Below are 21,098 nucleotides of genomic sequence, written 5' to 3'. Positions count from 1 at the left end.
CCCTGGGTCTCCTTCCAGGAAGTGGACAAGATGGAACAGCTGGAGAGCAAGCTACATGCCTATAGCCTCTTCGGGCTACCCAGGATGCCCCGGAGGCTGCGTTTTGACCATGATTCCTGGGAGGAGGAGGAGGAGGAGGATGAGGAGGATGAAGACAGTGCAAGCCTGCGGCTGGAGGACAGCTGGAGGGAGCTTATTGATGGGCATGAGGTGGGTGTGGCTGTTGAGAGGTAGAGGAGGTCCACCGTCGTGGACGGACTGGTCATAACCGCGTGACGGGGAGGGCGGCCTCCCCCTCCAGATCTCTGTTCCCTGTGAAGAAATCGAGGAAGTTGCATGTAGGTTTGCTCATCCACCCTGACTGCCCCACACACCCTAGGCTACTGCTAACCTGCCCTGCCCGTCCCTCTAGAAGCTGACCCGGCGGCAGTGCCACCAACAGGAGGCAGTGTGGGAGCTCCTGCACACGGAAGTCTCCTACATCCGGAAGCTGCGTGTGATCACCAGCGTGAGTGTGGGGCCGGTCCCTGTTGCTTTCCCTCCTGCAGAGGCCAACTGAGTGTAACCTCAGCTGAGCTGTGCCTTTGCTTGACAATGTCAAACAGCAGCTGCAGGCGGCATCCAGGGAGTGATCCCTGCAGGTGCCTGGGAGGGACGGCGGGCATGTTGGCCAGGTGAAGCTGACTGAACCTAGGTGAGGCCCCAGTTGTTTAACGGCTGTTTCTGAACACCTGCTGTGAAGTCAGGTTCCCAGGAGCCGACACCCTGGCTGGCACTTGGGGGATTTCAACTGGGGAAGGTAGCACCTGCCCTGGAGGAGGCGGAACCCGGGCAGAGGTGACGGAGCATTCCTCAGCATTCTCTGCTGAGAAACCATTCTTCACTAGCTCTCCCCATGGCGGGCCGGTTAGGGTGACCCCTTCCCCAGTTGGACCATGGGTGGGTTGGCATTTCGGTGTGGAGGTGCAAACACCCTCTTTATCTCTGGCTGCTTCTGGCCTTCTGGCCAAGGGGTAACTAAGAGTCTGGGTAGAACCTCAGGGCCGGGACAGCCCCCCCTCCCCCCACATCCCTGCTGCAGCGTCCCCTCCCCCTACAGCTGTTCCTGTGCTGCCTTCTTAACCTGCAAGAGTCGGGGCTCCTGTGTGAGGTGCGACCTGGCCTGGGGCGGCGTCGGGGGAGGTACTAGGGCAGGGGTGGGGCTAGCAGGGAGGCGAGGGTGGGGCTGGGCGGGGCCGACCCACCACTCTGTTGGTCCAGGTGGAAGCCGAACGCTTGTTCAGCAACATCCTTGAGATCGCTCGGCTGCACCGCGGGCTGTGGGGCAGCGTGATGGTGCCGGTGCTGGAGAAGGCGCGGCGCACGCGGGCGCTGCTGCAGCCTGGGGACTTTCTCAAAGGCTTCAAGATGGTATGGGCAGGGCCCTGAAAAAGCCGGGGGCTAGGTCCTGCCGGCCCCTCCCTCCCTCCCTCCCTCCAGTTCCCACTAACCCTAGTCCCAAGTTACCTCTGGCCAAGAAAGGAAGTAGTTCGTATTGGTGGCCTGGGTTTGAGTCCTTGCCACCCGGCCATATATGGGGTGACTTCGAGCCCCGCCGGGGTGGTACGGGAAGCCCCTGGGGCCCCTGGGATCCTGAGGTAACGGGCGCTGTGGTTCTGCCCTGGGCCAGTTCGGCTCGCTCTTCAAGCCCTACATCCGATACTGCATGGAGGAGGAGGGCTGCATGGAGTACATGCGCGGCCTACTGCGTGACAACGACCTGTTCCGCGCCTACGTCACGGTGAGGGCCTGGGAGCTCAGGGTGCAGCAGGCCTGAGCTGGGTGGGCGGGGCCCGAGAGGGGCGCGGCTAACCCTGAGCTCCGCCCCCCGCTCCGCAGTGGGCTGAGAAGCACCAGCAGTGTCAGCGGCTGAAGCTGAGCGACATGCTGGCCAAGCCCCACCAGCGACTCACCAAATACCCACTGCTGCTCAAGTCAGTGCTGAGGAAGACTGACGAGCCCCGCGCCAAGGAAGCAGTGATCACCATGGTAACCCGAATTGTGAACAGACTGCCCTCCTAGGCTCCGTCTCTCCCAGATCCCGGCCCTAAACCCCATCGCCTGTCTTCAGATCGGCTCCGTGGAACGCTTCATCCACCACGTGAACGCGTGCATGCGGCAGCGTCAGGAGCGCCAGCGGCTGGCAGGGGTGGTGAGCCGGATCGATGCCTACGAGGTGGTGGAGGGCAGCAATGACGAGGTCGATAAGGTGGGCACTGACTCCCTGGTGTCCTGGAAGCACCCATTTGGGCGAGCGCTCGGAGCGGGGGTGGGGGGCGGGGGGCGATGTTGCAGATCTCCCTTGGGGGCCTCTCAGATTTGGCCCTGGACTCTCTGACATCTGCACCCCCATCTAAAGCTCTTGAAGGAATTTTTACATCTGGACCTGACAGCACCCATGCCTGGCGCCTCCCCTGAAGAGACTCGGCAGCTGCTGCTGGAAGGGAGCTTGAGGATGAAGGAGGGGAGAGACAGCAAGGTGACCCTAGGACAATCCCACACCAGAGCCCTTGTCCCACCCACCCTTGCTTTGTAGGTACTATCCTTGCTGAGGTCTCTCCCAGGCCGCAGTCAGTGGCTCATTGCTGCCTAGTTAATTGTACGGTAGCTGTCGTAGTTTGCTTCTGATTGATGTGATGAAATACCATGGTCACAAGCAATTTGGGTAGGAAAGGGTTTCTCTGGCTTACATCATTAATCAAGATAATGCCCCACAGATTTGTCTGCTAGCTAGTTTGATGGGAGTATTTGCCCCTGTTCCTAATGACCCTAGCTGTGTCAAATTAGCAAACTAACCAGGGTTGTAGGCGTGCCTGCCTTTAATCCCAGGACTCGGGAGGTAGAGGCAGGTGGATCTCTGTGAGTTCAAGACCAGCCTGGTCTACCCAGCATGTTCTCGGACATCCATGGCTATACAGTGAAACCCTGTCCCAAGGAACAACAGCAAAGAAACTAATCAGTGTGGTGACCTAAGAACATGTCACAGATGTTACAGAAGAGATGGTTGCCTGATGAAAATTTACAAAGTACAGTGGCGGGGTCACAGCCCTTGAAAGTGACAGGGAGGGGCATGTTCTGCAAAGCCAGGAGCTTCCCAGAACTTTACTGTTGAGCCTACTGGTAGATAAGTACTTGCAAATCACGATTTTTAATGTCACCTCCCTTTTATTCCTCCTCCTCTTTTTAAAGATTTGTTTATGGGGCTGGAGAGATGGCTCAGAGGTTCAGAGCACTGACTGCTCTTCCAGAGGTCCTGAATTTAATTCTCAGCAACCACATGGCGGCTCACAACCATCTGTAATGAGATCTGGGGTTCTCTTCAGTCCTGCAGGCATACATGCAGACAGAATGCTGTATACATAATAAATAAATTTTTAAAGGTTTTGTATGTATATGAGTGATCTGTCTGCATGTTTACGTGCATACCGGGAAAGAGGATTGTGTCCCATTACAGACGGTTGTGAGCCATTATGTGGTTGCTGGGAATTGAACTCAGGACCTCTGGAAGAACCAGTACTTTTAACCTCCGAGCCATCTCTCCAGCCGCTCTGCTCTTTTATGATGGACAGAGACCAGGCCCTCAAGGATGCTGACAAACATTCTATTGTGGCACTGTACTCCTAGCATGTTTTTCTCTTCCATTATTTGCTTTTTTGAGATAGGGTCTCATGTAGCCGGCAAAATCACTGTGTAGTTGAAGGTGCTGGGCTTGTACTCAATTTGCTGTTATTTTGTCTTCTTTCGTTTTGAGACAGTGTTTCACTATGTAGCCTTGGCTGGCCTGGATCCGGCTCTGTAGACCAGGCTGTCCTCAAACTCATACAGATCTCCCTGCCCCTGCCTCCCAAGTGCTTGGATTACAGGTGTAGCACAGCATACCTAACCACTTACTGGGTTTTTGCTTGTTTGTTTTTTCCTTATGGTTTTTCAATACTGGGTTTCTCTGTGTAGCTCTGGCTGTCCTGAAACTCACTCAGTGACTCTGTAGACCAGGCTGGCTTTGAACTCACAGAGATCACCCGCTTCAGACTCACCAGCCCTGGGATTAAAGGCGTGCACAACCGCTGCCCAACTCACTTATTGTATTATTAATGTACTATGATTGAGATAAATCATAAATGTGTATCTTTTTGGTTTTTTTTGTTTGTTTGTTTGTAACAGGGTCTCACTGTGTAGTCCTGGCTGACCTTGAACTCACAGCGATCCCCCTGCCTCTTCTACCACACTCAAGACGTGTGTTTCTGATTAAAAAAAAAAAAAAACTTTTAATTTTGAGGCTCCTGGTAGGAAATGGGGGGAATGTGACAAAAACTGGGCTCAGTGGGCACTGACTGCCAAGTCTGATGATCTGAATAGAAACAGAGAACCAATCTGTGTGACCACAGGTACACACATGTATACAAAAACAAAAAGCAGCTCCCAGCTAAGGTTGTGGCAGGTGCTGAAGAGATGGCTCAGTGGTTATGAGTGCTTGGCCTCTCTTGCCTAAGACCTGGTTCAGTTCCTACCATCCACATAGTGTCTCCTAACCGTGTACAGCTCCAGTTCCATGGGATCCCTCAGGCACCAGGTGTACACGTGGAACACATGCATGCAGACAAACACTCAGACAAATGAAGGTTAAAATGGCTTTAAATTAGTAAGTAAAATGGCCAGGTATGGTAGTATATACCTTTATTGTTTTTAAAGATTTATTACATATACACAGCATTCTGTCTGCATATATACCTCCAGGCCAGAAGGGGGCACCAGATCTCATTATGACAGATGGTTGTGAGCTTCCATAAGGTTGCTGGGATTTGAACTCAGGACCTCTGGAAGAGCCGCCAGTGCTCTTAACTCCTGAGCCATCTCTCCAGCCCTGGTACACCCCTTTAATCCCAGCTCTCCGGAGGCAGAGACAGGTGGATCTCTGTGAGTTCCAGGCCACCCTGGGCTACACAGAGAAGCCCTGTCTTGGAAAACAGCAGAGGTTTTCAGCCACCTCGGGACCCTGTCCGTGACCCTATCCCCTTGGCTTCTCCACCACAGATGGATGTGTATTGTTTCCTGTTCACTGACCTACTCTTGGTAACCAAGGCTGTGAAGAAAGCAGAGAGAACCAAGGTCATCAGGCCACCACTGCTGGTGGACAAGATCGTGTGCCGGGAGCTTCGGGACCCTGGTGAGGAATTCTGGCCCCCTGCTCCCGGTCTAGTGGTGTCATGGGCAGGGGCTCTCCTACTCACCTGGCCCTTCTATGACAGGCTCCTTCCTCCTCATCTACCTGAGTGAGTTCCACAGTGCTGTGGGGGCATACACATTCCAGGCCAGCAGCCAGGCCTTATGCCGAAGCTGGGTGGACACTATTTACAATGCACAGGTGAGAACAGTGGCAGGGGTGCAGGGAAATGGGGTCTGTCTCTCCCAGCTCATTCTGTGTCTGTCCTGTACCCACCCGACCTGCAGAACCAGCTGCAGCAGCTGCGTGCACAGCATCCAGGCGGCCAGCCCCTGCGGAGCCTGGACGAGGAGGGTGAGGACAGCAGTGCCTCAGCTGCCAGCTCCCCCACCATCCTGCGGAAGAGCAGCGACAGCCTCAACTCTCAGCACGGGTATGTTCCTCCAAGACTGCCTGGCAAGCACTAGAGAGCTGAGGCAGGAGGATTACCCCAAGTTTATGCCAGCCTGGGTAGCAAAGTGAGACCTTGTTTCAAGAAATAAAGAAAAAAGAGAAAGAGAAGACAGACAGACAGACAGACAGACAGACAGTCTACCCACCAAGCCAAGGTACATGTCTGTAATCCCAGCACTTGAGAGGTGGAGGCAGGAGGATTGCCAAGTTTGAAGCCAACCTGGTCTCTTTAGGGAGCTCTAGGGTTACACAGCTAGACCAGGTCACACACAGAGAATAAAAACATTCAGTGGGGTCCATCAAGACAAGTTACCCCAGCCAGCTAAGGACACAGATAGGGATTGCCCTCTGAATAGAGTCATGTTGTGGACCCCGTGGGAGTGGCGGGGGACAGCTCTGTCTCCTGCTAGTGTCCACGCATGGAGACACACATAGTGTCCCACATGATTGCTGCATGTAGCCGCCTGCAGCCTGTAACAGGTGTTCCAGGTCAGGAGAGGGCGCTGAAGCTCTGAGCCCTGAGCTCCTAGTTCTCTCGGCTGCTTTAGGCTTTTTAGGTATCTCCTGGCTGGCTGACATTCCTTTTGGCCCCTACAGTGCCTCAGATGGTTCCACAGAGACCCTGGCCATGGTTGTGATAGAGCCCGGGGAGACGCTGTCATCTCCGGAGTTTGACCGCGGTCCCTTCAGCTCCCAGTCAGACGAGACTTCCCTCAGTACCATTGCTTCATCCATTACTCCCACTAGCGAGCTGCTGCCTCTGGGCCCAGTGGACGGCCGATCTTGCTCCATGGACTCTGCCTATGGCACCCTGTCTCCCACTTCTTTGCAAGACTTTGCAGCTCCACCCCCTGTGGTAGAGCCACCGGTGCCTGTGCCCCAGCCCGTGGAGTTACCACAGACCCCCTCATCTCCGTCCTCTCCCCGCCTCCGCCGCCGTACTCCTGTCCAGCTGCTCCCCCGTCTCCCCCAGCTGCTCAAATCCAAATCTGAGGCTAGCCTCCTGCAGTTGCTGTCAGGGGCCGCCGCCCACGCAGCGCCCCCAGCCCCTAGCCGCAGTCTGTCAGAACTGTGCCTGATCTCTGTGGCCCCTGGGGTGAGGACTCGGAGCTCCCTTCAGGAGGGTGGGCCTGGCTGGAATTGCCCAGGGGCATGTGGCACCGGCTGTGGCTCTGAATTGTCACAACCTGAGAAAAGTGTCAGCAGCTTGACTGGGGGACCTACAGATCCTGCCAGGAGAGAAACGCCCTTGGGGGCTGCTCCCAGCGTGCAGCCTGAGCCTCCCCCAGGGATCTCCGTTCAGCACAGGAAGCTGACCCTGGCCCAGCTCTATCGCATCAGGACCACCTTGCTGCTTAACTCCACGCTCACTGCCTCGTGAGTGGCCCGGCTGGGGGAGGAGCGGATGGATGACTCAGTGCCCAGGTGTGGGTAGTACCGAGTCTTGGGAGTAGGTAGTGCAGCAGCCATGACTGCAAGCATCAGCAATTGGGGATGGAGTGGTGAAAAGGGGCTTCAGACCTGTCCCAGTCAGGTGGGGGTGTCTAGCAGGCAGCAGTGAAGGGGACAAAGGACCGTGGTGGAGAGGAAGGTCAGCTAAAGCCATTTTGTGAATGGCTTCCACCAAGGATGGACTTTCTCCCCACCCCTTACAGGGAGGTCTGAGCTGAAGGATATCCCAAGGGTGCCACTGACTAGGGACAGCAGAGAGCATGCTGCCTGGGGACATGGCACCTGCGTCACTGCTGCCTCGCCCGTGCGTGTGCTGGAGTGCCAGGCAGGATGGCCAATTTGCACTTTGCTGGACAGGATGGAATGGAGAAGGGCCCGTCGAGTTCCAGCCCGGCTGCCCTTTTCCTCTGCTCTTGAGGCGGCCAGCCCTAATCCTCTGGGCTAGGTTCCTAAGCTACCTTCCCCCTGCCTTCCTCCTTTGGACTCATGCTGGCCTCTGAGGCTGGGGCTGGTCTCTGTCAAGCTGCGTATTTATTGAGTTTGGCTCTTTTTATAAAGACTTGTATATACTCCCTGGAGAGAGTGCTGTGCTTCTGAAACCCTGGCTGTTTTCTGCTCATGTGCATTGAGCGGGCTGAGGGGTGAGGAGTGGGGGCGGGGCTGTCTCACCAGCTGACGAGGGGCCCCTGTGGAAGACACTGTGCACCAAGACCAACCTGTCTTCTGCCACAGCCAGGAGACAACCATTAATCGGAACCCTCAGGAAATGTTGCTTGTGCCTGCCTTTGCCGAACCCTCCTAGACTCTAGAATCTAGAGGGTGTTCCTTCAAACTCAGGGTTCTGTCGATCCCAGGACCCACACCCAGCTGTTCAGGGAGATGTAGGTCTCCTACCTAGGTTTCCTGACCCCATCCCAAGTACTTGAGGGACAGAGAAAAGACACTTGCCCCAGACCTACCTCTAAGAATGGTTCTGAGGGCTGGAGCTAGACCCAGGGTGGGGCTAGGATGCAGCCTTGTCCTTTATGGGTTTGGTCAAAGCCTGTATCAGCTTCCAGTGCCCAAAGTGTACCAGAGAGTCACGCCCCCTTAGCTGTTGACCCCACCCTGGCCATTCCCTGAGGCGGGCTTTTCTGGATGGCGCAGGCGGGCAGGCCTTGGGCTAGGAACACGGGCTGGGCTAGTGGGGAAGCCCCGGACTGCACCAGAGTACCAGAGTAGCACTCAAAGGCGGTGCAGACCGCCATGGAGCCACTGCCGTGGGGATGCATGAAGGAGGTGAGTGGGGTTAGGGAGTCCAGGAAACAGCTTGGAACTTGACTTGCAGCCCAGAGCTAAGCCTCTCATGGGGGTGAGTGGGGGTTGCTCTCAACTCCGACCTCTCTGAGGGCTGGGTTGCCTCCACCCGCCGACCTAGTTAGAGGTTCGGGCGTGCCCTTCCGTTAAGAGGAAGCACAGGCTCTCGCTCTGGGGAAAGAGGGGTCTGGGGGCCTCCATCTCACAGAAGGCATGAATGGGGGCAGGGTGGCCCAGTCTCGATGGGTGTAGGGGAAATGGACAAAGGGCTGGCAAGGGGCCATCCTCTGCTGTTCATAAGCTGGGTCTGTAGACAAGACAGAAGAAAGCTGCTCCCCCTCCCTCTCCCCATGGGCACCCCATTCTGCCCAGGAGCCTGAGAAGTGAGTTGCTCCGAAGGCAAATGTTAGGACCCTGGAATGGAGGAGGAGCCCGGGAGGGAGAGGTGTTCTCCTGGGGCAGCCACACAGAGGTCAGCCACACATGTTCCCCAGGCTCTCTTCCTCCTCCTCCTGTTGCTGCTGCCTGGGGGCCAGGGCCAGGGCGGCACCCCTGGCAGGTGTGACTGTGCCAGGGACTCACAGAAGAGGTATGGCCCCTTTTGTTGCAGGGGCTGCCCAGAAGGTAGGTGGCTGGAAGGACGGAAAGGGTGAAGCAAGGAGGGCTGAGCAGGGTGGGGTGGGGTGGGGGTGGGGTGAGCCAGGCTGTGGATGGGGTCCAGGGAGGTTGGGAGAGTAGCCACAGGGGGGAAGGGAAGTAGAGAGCCAGAGATAGGAAGGGACAGGCGTGGGGGGGGGGGCGGGACCATTAGAATGGCTTGACTCTGACGCTTGCCCCTTGCTGGGGGTTCCACAGGACACTACATGAAGACCTCCTGTACAGAGCCATGCGGCAACGCCACCTGCCTTCCCTGCCCTCGGGGCACCTTCTTAACTTGGGGAAACCACTTTAAGTCAGACTGTACCCGCTGCCAAGCCTGTGATGAAATGGGTGAGGGGGCTGTCCAGGGCTCGGGGGACTCTTGCAGACAGAGGGCCATTCAGAAAGCTGGCTTGGGCCCAGCCTGTGGGTGTGAGGCCCCGGTATTCAGTCCACCAAGTCCACCATGTGTTCTGCTTCAGTGTGTCTTTCTCCCTTCCCGGGTGGCCTTCCTGTTTCCAGGCCTTGGCCTCTGGTCATCTATGAGCAGCCTTACTTCTACCTGTGGGGCCAGCTAGTACCTCCTTCTCTGGGAAGTTGTCCCCTGCTTTGTGGAGGCCAGTAGCTCAGACACATCCGTGTTCCTGTATACCTGCACCCCGACAGGTTTTCAAGTGACCCTGGAGAACTGTTCAGCCGTGTCAGACACCCGCTGTGGCTGCCAGTCAGGGCTTGTCTGCTCCACCGAGCCCTGTAGGGAAGGTTCACCCTTTCCTTGCTTTTCATGTTCAGATTGTGCTGCTCCGCCAACCCCCGGTGAGTACCCCATCCTGGGCTGTCTATCCTTACGCCCTGCCCTTCCAGCTTCCTCCTCTTCTGCCCTGACATAAGCCATCTCTTGATCTGCCGGGCCCTGTGAACATGGCAATGGCTGTGCATCCTGCCCACACAGGGGGCTGTACTGGGCCAGAAGGAAGGGAGACTGGGAGCAGGGTGGAGACTTTGGGGACAGATGCTTCTGGTTTAGAGATGGGAAAAGATATAGGTGGTGGCAGCTTGGCTCTGTCATGGACGGGGCATTTCAGATAACGAGAGGTAAAGGATTACATAACAGGGCATACCCCCACTTTCTGCCCGAATGCCCCTCAGGCCTCCCACACCCTAGTTAGGCTGGATTTATCACTTATTGGTCACACTGACTGACAGAGCTTTGAAGCTCCCACTGAGCTTCTAGTCCTTGGCAAGCTGAGAGATCTCCCTTTTCCCTCTAAACGGGGGGGGGGGGGGCGGCGCTGTAATGTTCTTCCCAGGGCTGGAGTAAGGGGGAGCATCTGCCGCCTCCAAGACACTGACTAATTTCAGGCGCTAGGATTACCCAGGAGCTAACGATGAAAACTGCCATTCTTGTGGGGTCTGGGTAGAAGCCCATAATGACAGTTGAATAAAGTGACCTGAGTGACATTTCAGCAATACTTAGGGACCAGGCAGAAGGAGGCCCACAGGATGGAAGCCCCTACCTCCTGCAAGGTGGGGAAGGTATCAGGCAGTCCTGGACAGCCCTCAGCCCTGCCCGCACCCCTTTTGCAGGGGTTTCCACAGAATCTGCCCTGAAGCCACAGACACAGCCAGCAGCACCTGAGGCCGGAAGTGGAGTAGGTGATAATGCTGGGCTTTCTAGTGGGAAGGCTGGGATGGGCCAGTGTAGGGCGGGGGATGGTCGCCAGCTGGCACTCACCAGTTATGTCCTTTCAGTATTGTGGGTCCAGCTGCTTCTGGGGGCCTCATTCCTGCTTGGGCCCACCCTGATCTGTTTATACTGCCGATGCCAGCCTTGCAAGCCTGTGGTTCCTGGTAAGTCCATGCATGTACTGCACGCATGTATTACCAGAGGCCTGGGGCAAAGGTAGAGCCCCTGGAACTGATGCAGAAGAGGGAAACTGAGGGAACGTGTATGAGGTACGAAAGGACTCGAGGCACCACAAGTCCAGGGCCCTTGCCTGCTGTTGACTGGCCTCTCTGTCTCTTGTTAGCAGACACAGCTGGGATGGAGACCCTGACCTCACCACAGGTAATTATCTCAGGACTGGGAAGCTTCTGGAACTAGGGAGTTACAGTCCCCAGTGCTCAGCATGGTTGCTAGCACAGGTTAGAATTAACAGACAAATGTGCCAAGAGCTGTCAGTGAAAGACCAGCCATAGCCCTTGCTCTCAAGTGACTGTCCACTAGAGTCAGGCAAGTGCTCCAGGCCTAACATTGAGAGGGATGAGCACCCCCAAAGGATTGGGGGACAGACGGATAGACTTCCGGCAAATACAGCAGCCCTTCTGCTGGGCCACAGGCGGGGGGGGGGATGATGGGGTGAGGTGGGGGGGTAGGGGGACACCCAGAGTATATGTGTGTGTATGAATGTATGTATGTATGTGCAAGTGCACGTGTGTCCAGTGTGTGTGTGTGTGCGCGCGCACGCACGCGCACCTGTGTGCCTGGAGCCTAGGGAAGCGATTCTGCTTCCTGAATGAGCCAGAGAATGTCCACCCCTGGCTAGAAAGTAGGTAAGGGGCCTGTCTAGACACACATGGCTGACTTGGTGCTTCCCACCTTTCAGACTACCCATCTCTCCGCCTCAGACAGCGCCCATACCCTCCTGGCACCTCAAGACAGTGGGAAAGTCTGCACCACTGTTCAGTTGTTAGGCAACAACTGGACCCCTGGTTTATCCCACACTCAGGAGGTGGCCTGCAGCCAGTCTCCACAGCCCTGGAATCAGCTACCAAACAGAACTCTTGGTAAGTGATCAAAGTGGCTGAGGCCTGACCCCATCTTCCCAAGTCCAAGGTGGGACATTATTGTTTCACAGCCAGCTTCCTGTCCTCACTGGGTGGTGTCTGCCCTGCCCCCAAATAAGTCCATTAGGCCCCCTGGTGGGACGCAACCTCATATCCCTGACCCTACCTCAGGCCTCCCTCTGACACCTGCGCTCTCGCCAGCGCCTCCTTCAGGCTCGCCGGCTGCTATGCTCCAGCCTGGCCCGCAGCTCTATGATGTGATGGATGCAGTCCCCGCACGGCGGTGGAAGGAGTTCGTGCGCACTCTGGGGCTGCGGGAGGCAGAAATTGAGGCTGTGGAAGTGGAGATCTGCCGCTTCCGAGACCAGCAGTATGAGATGCTCAAACGCTGGCGGCAGCAGCAGCCTGCAGGCCTGGGTGCCATCTATGCGGCCCTGGAGCGCATGGGGTTGGAAGGCTGTGCGGAGGACCTGCGCAGCCGCCTGCAGCACGGCCCGTGATGTGAGGCCCACCAGCCACTTTGGCATTCTAGTGACCCTAGCAGGAACCTTAAGTATTGTTACTTATGGGTGTAGACATTTTATGTCACTTACTAACCCCCTAGCACGGTCCTGCGTAGCAGCGCCGGCTGGCCTCGACCCTGCTTGCTTGCCCCATGGTGCTAAGGGAAGCGTCATGGAGAAATACCAGGAGGGGCCAAGTGATTGGTTGTACAGCTGTTTATCAGCCCGAGTTTGGACTTGGTATTAAATATCTTTAGTAGCTTCCTGGTGTTTCAGTGGGGTCTGGGGGTGATAAGTGACGCTCTGGTTCCCTTTGTTTCCCGGGGCATTGAGTGGGCTAGGGGTCCAGACGCCTCGGGAACTGGGGCGCACAGTGGAAACCAGTGGCCTTCTTGGCTCCTATACCAACCCCTCATGCATCCGCATCCGCATCCGCTATGACCCAGAAGGAGAAAGTCACGAAGACGGCGAGTGAGAGTGAATGAGAGCCACAGTTGGCTGATAGAGGTTTAATGGGGAAGGCAGGGGGTGGGGTACGGGGTCAGGCCTGGTTGCAGGTACAGGTGCAGGGTCCCTGCCCCTCCACTTACACCACTGGGACAGTGAAAGGGTCAGAGGAGCGCTAAGGTCCTGGCTGGGGGCTAGGAGGGCTTAATTGGGGTGGGGGAGTTAAGTTGGGGCCCCTCGGGAGCCGCAGCTCCGCCCCAGCAGGCAAGTTTCATCGTTTCTGGTAAACAGTTGACTGAGAGGAAACCCTCGTCGGGGATGAGAAATGCAGCCTGGCCTTGGCTAGCACAGATCTGGGTCGTGGAGCGAGGAAAACCCCTTCCCCGAGCTCGGGGTCTGCCTCCACCCAGGATGCGCTAGCAATGTGGGTTCCGGGCTGCGGGGGAGGGGGCTGCAGGCGGGCTTGCGCCCTGCAGGAAAAGTCACCACCCACGGGCCTGGGGAGAGCTCAGCGCAAGGCAGACGAACATGCAAATATATGTAAGTGAGCATGCAAATAAGCAGCGTCTTTTTTTCTCTCGCTCTTTTTCTTTTCTTTCTTTTTTTTGCGTCAGCGACTTGGGCACTTTTTTTCCAGGCGACAACAGCAGTACGCAAGCACTCCAGCAGCAGGGCTGGGGATATGGGGCCAGGGAGGGGAAACAGGGAGGGTTCCGGCACCGAAGGGAAGGGTGGCAAGGCTCCCAGCCCTTCCGCACCAACCTGACAGGATGGGGCGGGGGCTGGGGGACCGGTCCCCATCTCTCAGAACTTGTGAGGCCACATGCAAAAGGCTGAGACTCCTATTACTTTGGGATCTCCCCCTTCTTCAAGATGACCTGTCGCTGCCAGGGTGCGAGCTTGGCCTCATCGTAGCCTAGTGTCCGCAGCTTCTCGGACTGTTCTTTCGCCTTCTGTATTTCCTCCTGCTTTTGTCGCTCCTCCTCTTTTCTGTTTATGGGTGGCAAAACTCAGTGATGCCTGAGGCCAGGTACTGGGGCCCGGCCAGACACCAGGATGGCAGTGGGACAGAGGAGTTAATGAGAGCAGGGCCTTCTCTGCTTAGGAGCCAGGGTTTTCATGGGGTCGTATTGGAGTTGCAGGGTTACTCAGGAGAGATGGGTAAGTGGAGGCTGAAGTTGGATTGTTTTGCGGAGGAGTGTTACAGGAAAGAGGTGCTGGGTCATTAGGTGACCCTGTGTGAGGATTGAATGTTAAGGAGTTGAGGGGATCAGTGACAGGAGGCCTGACATTGGAGACAGGACTTGAGTTGTTAGGGAGCCTCAATCTAAATTACCAGGGAATAGTGTTGAGCCATTGGGGATCTCATTACTGGGGAACAGGCCAGCAAGCTAGCTAGGGACAGCTTCTCAGAACACAAGGCTAGGGACTGGGGATATAGCTCCCCAGTAGAGTGCTTGCCTAGAACACTCAGCTTTGAGCCCCAACTCGGTGACAGGTCACCACTAATAATATTCCGTTATTGAGCAATTAAACTGTTCAAATTGGCATGCACATGGTATTTTTAAAATCAAGTTTTTTTTTTTTTCTTGGTGTTTTCCTTTCTTTTCTTTTTTGAGACAGGGTTTCTCTGTGTAGCTTTGAAGCCTGTCCTGGCACTCACTCTGTAGGCCAGGCTGGCCTTGAACTCACAGAGATCCACCTCCTGAGTGCTGGGACTAAAGGTGTGTACCACTACTGCCTAACTGGGTTTTTTTTTTTTTTCTTTTAAGGGAAAGAAAAATGTCGTGTGTGTGTGTGTGTGTGTGTGTGTGTGTGTGTGTGTGTGTGTGTGTATGAGAGAGGGGGGGGGCTTTGCTGACAAGGCTGTTTGAACTTTGCTAGAATTAGAGGCCTGTGCCAACACTGCGGGAGTTTGTTATTCTGTTTTCAATTTCATTTAATTGAGTGTGTACAAGCATTTTGCCTGTGTCCATGTCTGTGTATCACATGTATGCCCGGTGCAGAAGGGGGCTGAAAGAAGTCATTGATCCTCTAAAACTGGAATTACAGATGGTTGTGAGCTGCCTTGTGGGTACTGGGAGTTGAACCTGAGTCCTCTGGAAGAGCAACAAGTGTTTTAACTATTGAACCCTCTCTCTAATCCCATGACTCCAGAATTATGCAATACTGGAGACTGATTTTTTTGTTTGTTTGTTTGTTTTTCGAGACAGGGTTTCTCTGTGGCTTTGGAGCCTATCCTGGAACTAACTCTTGTAGACCAGGCTAGTCTCAAACTCACAGAGATCCACCTGCCTCTGCCTTCCGAGTGCTGGGATTAAAGGCGTGCACCACCAATGCCCAGCAGCTTCTTTTTTTCTTGCATGCCGGGCAAGCACTCCACCGACTGAGCCAAATGCCTAGCTCTCATTAATAATTACTCTCAATACATTTTCTACATTAAGTTAAAGTATTAAAATTAAACTTACCTATATCTTATAAAATTTTCTCACAAAATTTAAAATTATGTAAGTGTTGCCCATTGTACTTCTGCCTGGCAGTAGATAGATTCCTGGGTACAGAAATTAAGTTGAGGGGAAATGATCAAGTTTGTTGATCTTTGGTTAAAATAACTGTCCTTGGGGCTGGAGAGATGGTTTATCAATTAAGATCGTGTACTACTCTGCAGAGGACCCAGGTTGGATTCCCAGCACCCACACTGGGTAGCTCATAACCACTTGTAACTCCAGCTCCAAGGGAATATGACACCTCTGGCCTCCATAGGCACCTTCACACATGTGTACTTACCCACACACAGACACGCAGACACACACAAAATTTTTGTTTGTTTTTCAAGGCAGGGCTTCTCTGTGTAACAGTCCTGGCTGTCCTAGAACTCACTGTGGTAGACCAGGCTGGCCTCGAACTCACAGAGATCCACCTGCCTCTGCCTCCCCAAGTGCTGGTACTAAAGGTGTGCGCCACTGCCACCTGGCTGACATACACATAATTAAAACAGAAAAACCAGCACTGTAGGATAGCAAGGGTAGGCTTTTGTTTTGAGACAATGTCACCTGTAGGCCAGGTTGGCCTTGAATTGACTGTTAAACCAAGATAATCTTGAACTCCTAACCCTGCCTATACCCACTAAGTGGGATTATAGGTTTGTCATCACAGTGGGTGAAAGCAAGATTTAATGATAGAAGATGGCGGAGGAGGGCCTGGGTAACTTAAGAATGTGATCAGAGCATGAGCAGTAGACTTTGAGGGGTGGGTGCTAAACAACTAAGGGTCTATGTCACTATTGGGAACTGAAAGTTTATGGTACAGGGACTGAAAGCATGGGCTGGATGAAGGAGTAAAAGAGATAAGCCTCTGTGACTGGGTGTAGGAAGAAGTAGCGGGTTTGGGCCAGTACCATACTTACCGCTTCTGCTCCCTGGAATGAGAAAGAGACAGTATTAGATGGCATCACAACCCCAGAGTCAAGATGCACGCCCGCCAAGCAGCCTCCACCAGGTGCTCACCGCTCCTCCTCCAGCTTCTTCCGAAGAATGTCTCGCCTCCAGGCAGGCAGGTTGGCCAGCCGAGCCTCCTGCTCTTCCTCCTAAAACACAACCACACAGCCAGCTTCAGGACCAGCTTGCCTGAGATTTGCAGGCCAGGGGCATGCACTTCCAGCCCGGGAGACATGGAGAACTCAGGGACAGCAGAATATGGATGCGTTAAGACCCTCTAGGTGACCTCCTATGGTGCAGATAATGGTACTTGGTGATGGCCTGCTCAGAAGGGGCCTTCTGAGTGACCCGACCAGTGACCCGACCAGTATCCTAAAGGTGAAGCCAGATAGATCACAGGGAGGGAAAAAGGAAGATGCAGAAAAGTTACTGGGTCCTGATTCCCCACAAAGCAGGTGGCTACATGGCCCCACGTCTGTCTTCCAGAATTTCTAGGCAGATACATCTCAGGCAGACCCAGGCTGCACTGGATCTGCTATGGAGGACCTGCTGGGCCATGCTTGCTCTTTTCTTAGTGGAATGGGGTGGGGTGTGGTGTGCTCCATACTTGGGGCTATGATGATCCGGGGAGAGGGGCACCAACACAGCCTACAACAGTGCTTTATTCCTTGGAGGCAACAGAATAGAAAGGGTCTGTGCACATCACACACCACACACAATACTGCACAGGTGGCCAAGGAGGTAGCTGCCAATTCCAGTGAAAGACCAGAGGCGGAGAGACAGAACCGTACTGCCCTCGGGAACCCAGAGTTCCTTAGTTAGCTTTTGTTGCCTGGCTTCATATAGGACAACACCTGACTTGCCCTGTGACTAGCCAATCTTACAAAGGCCACACTTCCTCCCTCCCAGGGACCCCCAAAGTCCCACAGAAGCAAGCCTTTTGAGAATCTGGTTCTTTTCTGTCTGATTCTGGCCTCTGGCTGGCAGAGCGCATCCAGGCACAAAACTAAACTCTAAATTTGCTGTCAGATGTCAAAGAGTTCTGCCTCCTTCTCCTTCCAAAAGGAGAAGCTCCGGTCAATATAGCGGCAGATGTCCTCATTGCTGAATTCGCCCATCTCAGACACCAGCTCCAAGGGCTCTTCAGTTGGGGGTTCTGAACTAGGCAGGTCTGAGGTTGGGGGAGGTGCCGCGGGAGGCGGCTGCGGTGCAGGAGCCGGGGCCTCTGACTGCCCCTGTGTCAGGCCCTGTGTTTGAGCAGGAGCGGATTCTTCAGAGGACTCCTTCTCGTCGTCCTCCTCTCTCTTCCCCTTGTCCTCTTCCTTTCTCTTCTCCTCTTCCTCCAGGTTTTTCTCCTCTTCCTCCTCTTTTTCCTTCTCCTCCTCCTCCTCCTGGTCTTGTTCCTTCTCTTCTGTTTCTTCCTTCTCTTCTGGAGCCGGCTCAGACTCGGGACTGTCTCCGAAAAATTGGCGCCTGAGATCCTCAAAGCCATCGTCCCAGCCACGCGTTCCGGCCTCCACCTCCTCCAGCACTGCGCGGTGGAACTGGCGGATATGCTCCCAGGGGTGGCTGCCCAGACGGTCAAACATCTCATAGCACAACAGGTGGCGGAATTTCCGTTCCTCGCGGCTCAGGCCCATCTCCAGTAGCTGAAAGTAGCCTAACATGAAAAGATCCAGGGTGAGGCTGTCGTAGCTTCGCGTAGCCCCACCGTCGAGTGGTGGCAGGAAGTGCTCGGGCCAGTACAGACCATGTGTCAGCTTCGAGCTGGGTGCCTGGGGCGCCTGCCTTAGCAGGCTCCTCCAGTGGCCCAGCAGTTTGCCCACCACTTGTCGCTGCTTGAGCAGCTGCAGCAGCCGCTCTTCAGGACCATGGTCCTGGTCCGAGTCCTCACTAGCTGGTTGCTGCTGGGTAGTATCGTCTGCCTCTGGGAGGGGACCGGCGCCGGAGGCTACCACCCGGGGCAGCAGTCTGCGCAGGCGCGCCTGGGCATGACGCCCGGGTCCTTGGAAGGTCCATTTGCGCCAGTGCTCCAGGAAGAGGTAGACGATGCGCTCCTTGCGCATGTCGATGTAGTCCTGGACGCCAGGCAGCTCGGTGGAGAGTGGCGGCCTGCTAGCCAGCTGCTCAGGCTCGGGAAAAGCTGCTTCCCGGTGCCACGGCTCTGGTGGGCCCAGGGAGTTCAGGGACTCCTCTGCAGCCCACAGGCCATTGGCGACGGCGGCCCGCGGCTCACTGGAACCGATCGCCACGTAGTCCTCCTCAAGGATGGGTTCCCGGTCCGGGGTGCTGGCGGGCTGAGGGAGCCTGCGGCGCAGGCTATGATTGGGCGCTGCGCCCTGAGTGCGCAGTTCGTATGCCGCGCGGAGGTGCTGTACCGAGACACCACATTCGAGGATCTCGCGTGCCACGGCCTCGCGGCACCAGCTGAGCGAATGAGAGCGGCCCAAACAGAGTGGTCCAGGCCTCGAGGGTGCGTCCGGCAGCGGCGCCAGCGGTTGGCCAGTGTCGGCAGCCAGCAGGTCTGCCAGGTATGCGGGCCGGCCGCCCAGCGCGGCCAGCAGCGTGGCCATACTCTTGAGCAGCGTGGAGATCTTGCTGCACCAGGCCGGCAGGTTGGCTGCGTGGCCATGCATGCGGCGTGGGTCCACAGTGAAGCGCGGAGCCGACAGAGAGGCCGAGATTGGCAGCAGCTGCTCCAGCTCCAGCTCTAACTGCTCCAGGCGCGCCTCCAGCTTCTTTGCCTTGTGCAGCACCTGCAGGTTCTCAATTTGCTGTTCGATACGGAGGATGTCGGCCTCGGTCATGAGCTCGCCAAAGGGCCCCAGGATGGCGTTGTGCTCGCGGGAGTACCTCCAGCCTTCCGGGGGATAGCAGCAGGAGCTAGCAGCCGTCAGCTAAGGCGGGGAAGACAAGAGAAGGGAGGGGGGCACGTCTCCCTCTGGCCCAGCTCCTGCAGCGGAGCCGGTGACCTTTTGCAAGTCCTAGGTGGTGTAATGGCTCCGCTGGGCTGCGTTTGCAGGGACCGGCCGCCTGGCTGGCGGGGAGATTGCACCGCAGTAAGGCTTCGGCTCCCGGACTCAGAGAAGTTGCTCACACTTTGGTTGCTGGTCGAGGGCACTGGCTGGGGCTGCTGTGCTGCCTGAGGCAGGGGAGGCAGGCTTGCAGACCGGGTCTCCATGCCTGGCTTGGTCGCTCATTACACCACCCAAAGAACATGCGAAAGGCGTTGAAGCTGAGAAACACAGAGGCCCTCCCCTACCCGATCCACAGTCTGTCTCCTGTCACCAGATCACAGACCCTTTCTCAGGCTTCCTGTGGTCCAAGTCCACTTTGTCCCAGTGGTCAATGTTCACTAGATGAAAGGCCACATGACTTTTTTTTTTCTTCCTTTTACTCCACTCTTTTTTTTTTTTTTTCTCGAGACAGGGTTTCTCTGTGGTTTTGGAGGCTGTCCTGGAACTCGCTCTTGTAGACCAGGCTGGTCTCGAACTCACAGAGATCCACCTGCCTCTGCCTCCCGAGTGCTGGGACTAAAGGCGTGCGCCACCAACGCCCGGCTAAAGTTACATTCTCTTACTCCATAAAATGGATGGGACCCAGCTCCACCTCTAGACACCAGACCCATCTAGATCCAGTACCTCCCACACAAGGTATGATGACCCCACTTGCTCCAATTAACTGCCCCCTCCCTCAGGCTTCCCAGGCCCTGGGACCTAGTCTCTTCCAGGCAGCTAGCTGAAACTTTGTATCCTGATTCTCACCCTCCAGCCGCTCACCAAATACCTAAGACACATCCACTTCCGGACCTCCGTGTTCTCAGGCTTTCCTCCATGTCCCTGTTTGCCTTATATCATGTGCCTCCCACTCCCAGCACCCCTCAGCCCACAGCTGGTAACCAGCTGAGTGGCATTTCAGTCCCCTGAGCTCCTGACCACCCGGGTATTATAAAGCTTAGCTGTTTGTTACCCCAAGTTGTCACTTTCACACCATTGCTCAGGGACATGTATTGGCTTGTTGACGCTCACACACACACCTCCACGGCCACCTGGATAGCAAGCTTTGGTATATTCACTGTGAACCCTCAGAAGGCACAATAGTGTGTACCGTACATAGATGGCACTCAGGGAACACTGGTTGGATGAATAAATGGTGGCCACCAGCTACCATCTTACAGATACAGGTGAGGGGACTGAGGCTGAAGAAGTCTCAGTAGCAGTGGCTGGAGAGTGGCAGTTGCCAGGATAGAGTTCAGGTCAGTCTGGATTCAAAGAAAGCCTCTCTTGGCCACTCATTGTGGTCCACCCAGGAGCTTGTTAGAAATGCAGAATCTCAGCCCTTGTCCCCAAAGTAGAATAAGCTCTTTAATGAGGTCCCAAGTGACTTGAAGGCACATTGGAGTTGGGTGAGCATTGACAGCTCACTTCAAGGGACAGCTAGCCATGGGGAGACGGAGACCAGTATACTCCTGCTTCTCTCCAGGAGCTTTGCTGGAGTACACGGGGAGCAGGCTGTCGGCTTAGTGCAGACCCCAAGTCTTACCTTCCTCCTCTGCTCCTCCTCCTCCTGCATCTTCTGCTGGAGCTTTCGAACCATCACCTGGCGTTTCCACTCTGGGATGGGCCGGCCCTGCTCATCAAGCGTGGGGATGAGGGCCTCCGCATCCAGCTGCACTCCTGGTGCCGGCGTGGCAGGTGGTGCCGGCAGCGAGCCATTCAGCAACGGCTGAGGCCCGGAGGCTGGTGGGGTGGGGCTCCGGGCCCGAGATGGAGCAGGTGACATGGATGGAACAGGTGACACCGAGGGCTGTGGTGGTGGCTGCGGTGACTCAGGCTGCCGGGAGAAGCAGTAGGGCTGAGCACCCGGCAGGCACTGGGAGCCCCG

The 21,098-nt window shown here is 55.7% G+C and overlaps 3 protein-coding genes across 17 annotated transcripts in view; 2 read left to right on the top strand and 1 right to left on the bottom strand.

The window, feature by feature from the left end:
• LOC100755823 (pleckstrin homology domain-containing family G member 5) overlaps nucleotides 1-7,680 on the top strand; it is a 28,365-nt gene extending 20,685 nt beyond the window's left edge. For 5 of the 7 annotated variants that reach the window (XM_027398353.2, XM_027398354.2, XM_027398355.2 and 2 more), the window contains 13 exons: nucleotides 19-210; nucleotides 413-508; nucleotides 1,100-1,150; nucleotides 1,261-1,410; nucleotides 1,670-1,780; nucleotides 1,879-2,028; nucleotides 2,111-2,248; nucleotides 2,399-2,518; nucleotides 5,071-5,203; nucleotides 5,286-5,401; nucleotides 5,488-5,633; nucleotides 6,251-7,030; nucleotides 7,309-7,680. In XM_027398353.2, the coding sequence (XP_027254154.1) occupies nucleotides 19-210; nucleotides 413-508; nucleotides 1,100-1,150; nucleotides 1,261-1,410; nucleotides 1,670-1,780; nucleotides 1,879-2,028; nucleotides 2,111-2,248; nucleotides 2,399-2,518; nucleotides 5,071-5,203; nucleotides 5,286-5,401; nucleotides 5,488-5,633; nucleotides 6,251-7,030; nucleotides 7,309-7,318 (2,193 nt within the window). In that variant the 3' untranslated portion in view covers nucleotides 7,319-7,680. The other 2 variants (XM_035439367.1, XM_027398350.2) reach the window with 1 other exon arrangement.
• A 152-nt stretch (nucleotides 7,681-7,832) lies between these two features.
• Tnfrsf25 (TNF receptor superfamily member 25) lies at nucleotides 7,833-12,594 on the top strand. 5 transcript variants are annotated; one of them, XM_027398360.2, is made up of 8 exons: nucleotides 7,833-9,025; nucleotides 9,257-9,391; nucleotides 9,707-9,856; nucleotides 10,628-10,696; nucleotides 10,793-10,891; nucleotides 11,071-11,108; nucleotides 11,647-11,827; nucleotides 11,999-12,594. In XM_027398360.2, exons 1-8 carry the CDS (start codon nucleotides 8,821-8,823, stop codon nucleotides 12,325-12,327), a joined length of 1,206 nt encoding a protein of 401 aa, XP_027254161.1. In that variant the 5' UTR covers nucleotides 7,833-8,820; the 3' UTR covers nucleotides 12,328-12,594. The 5 variants fall into 5 exon arrangements, with proteins under 5 accessions (XP_027254161.1, XP_027254158.1, XP_027254160.1 ...); XM_027398357.2 differs by having other exon boundaries at nucleotides 10,508-10,696; nucleotides 11,074-11,108; XM_027398359.2 differs by having other exon boundaries at nucleotides 10,508-10,696; nucleotides 12,041-12,594.
• Nucleotides 12,595-12,824: 230 nt separating this feature from the next.
• Nucleotides 12,825-21,098, bottom strand: part of LOC100755239 (espin) — a 31,407-nt gene continuing 23,133 nt past the window's right edge. For 3 of the 5 annotated variants that reach the window (XM_035439371.1, XM_035439372.1, XM_035439373.1), the window contains 4 exons: nucleotides 20,757-21,020; nucleotides 16,284-16,363; nucleotides 16,184-16,195; nucleotides 12,825-13,767 (listed from right to left, as the gene is read on the bottom strand). In XM_035439371.1, the coding sequence (XP_035295262.1) occupies nucleotides 13,623-13,767; nucleotides 16,184-16,195; nucleotides 16,284-16,363; nucleotides 20,757-21,020 (501 nt within the window). In that variant the 3' untranslated portion in view covers nucleotides 12,825-13,622. Of the gene's footprint in view, nucleotides 13,768-16,183; nucleotides 16,196-16,283; nucleotides 16,364-20,756; nucleotides 21,048-21,098 lie in introns of all 5 variants that reach the window. The other 2 variants (XM_035439370.1, XM_035439369.1) reach the window with 1 other exon arrangement.

This window comes from Cricetulus griseus, chromosome 2 (genome assembly GCF_003668045.3).
Source record: "Cricetulus griseus strain 17A/GY chromosome 2, alternate assembly CriGri-PICRH-1.0, whole genome shotgun sequence".
Classification (NCBI taxonomy): Eukaryota; Metazoa; Chordata; class Mammalia; order Rodentia; family Cricetidae; genus Cricetulus; species Cricetulus griseus.
The sequence above is the reverse complement of the archived record's forward strand: the minus strand, read 5'-3'. Positions and strand labels throughout refer to the sequence as shown.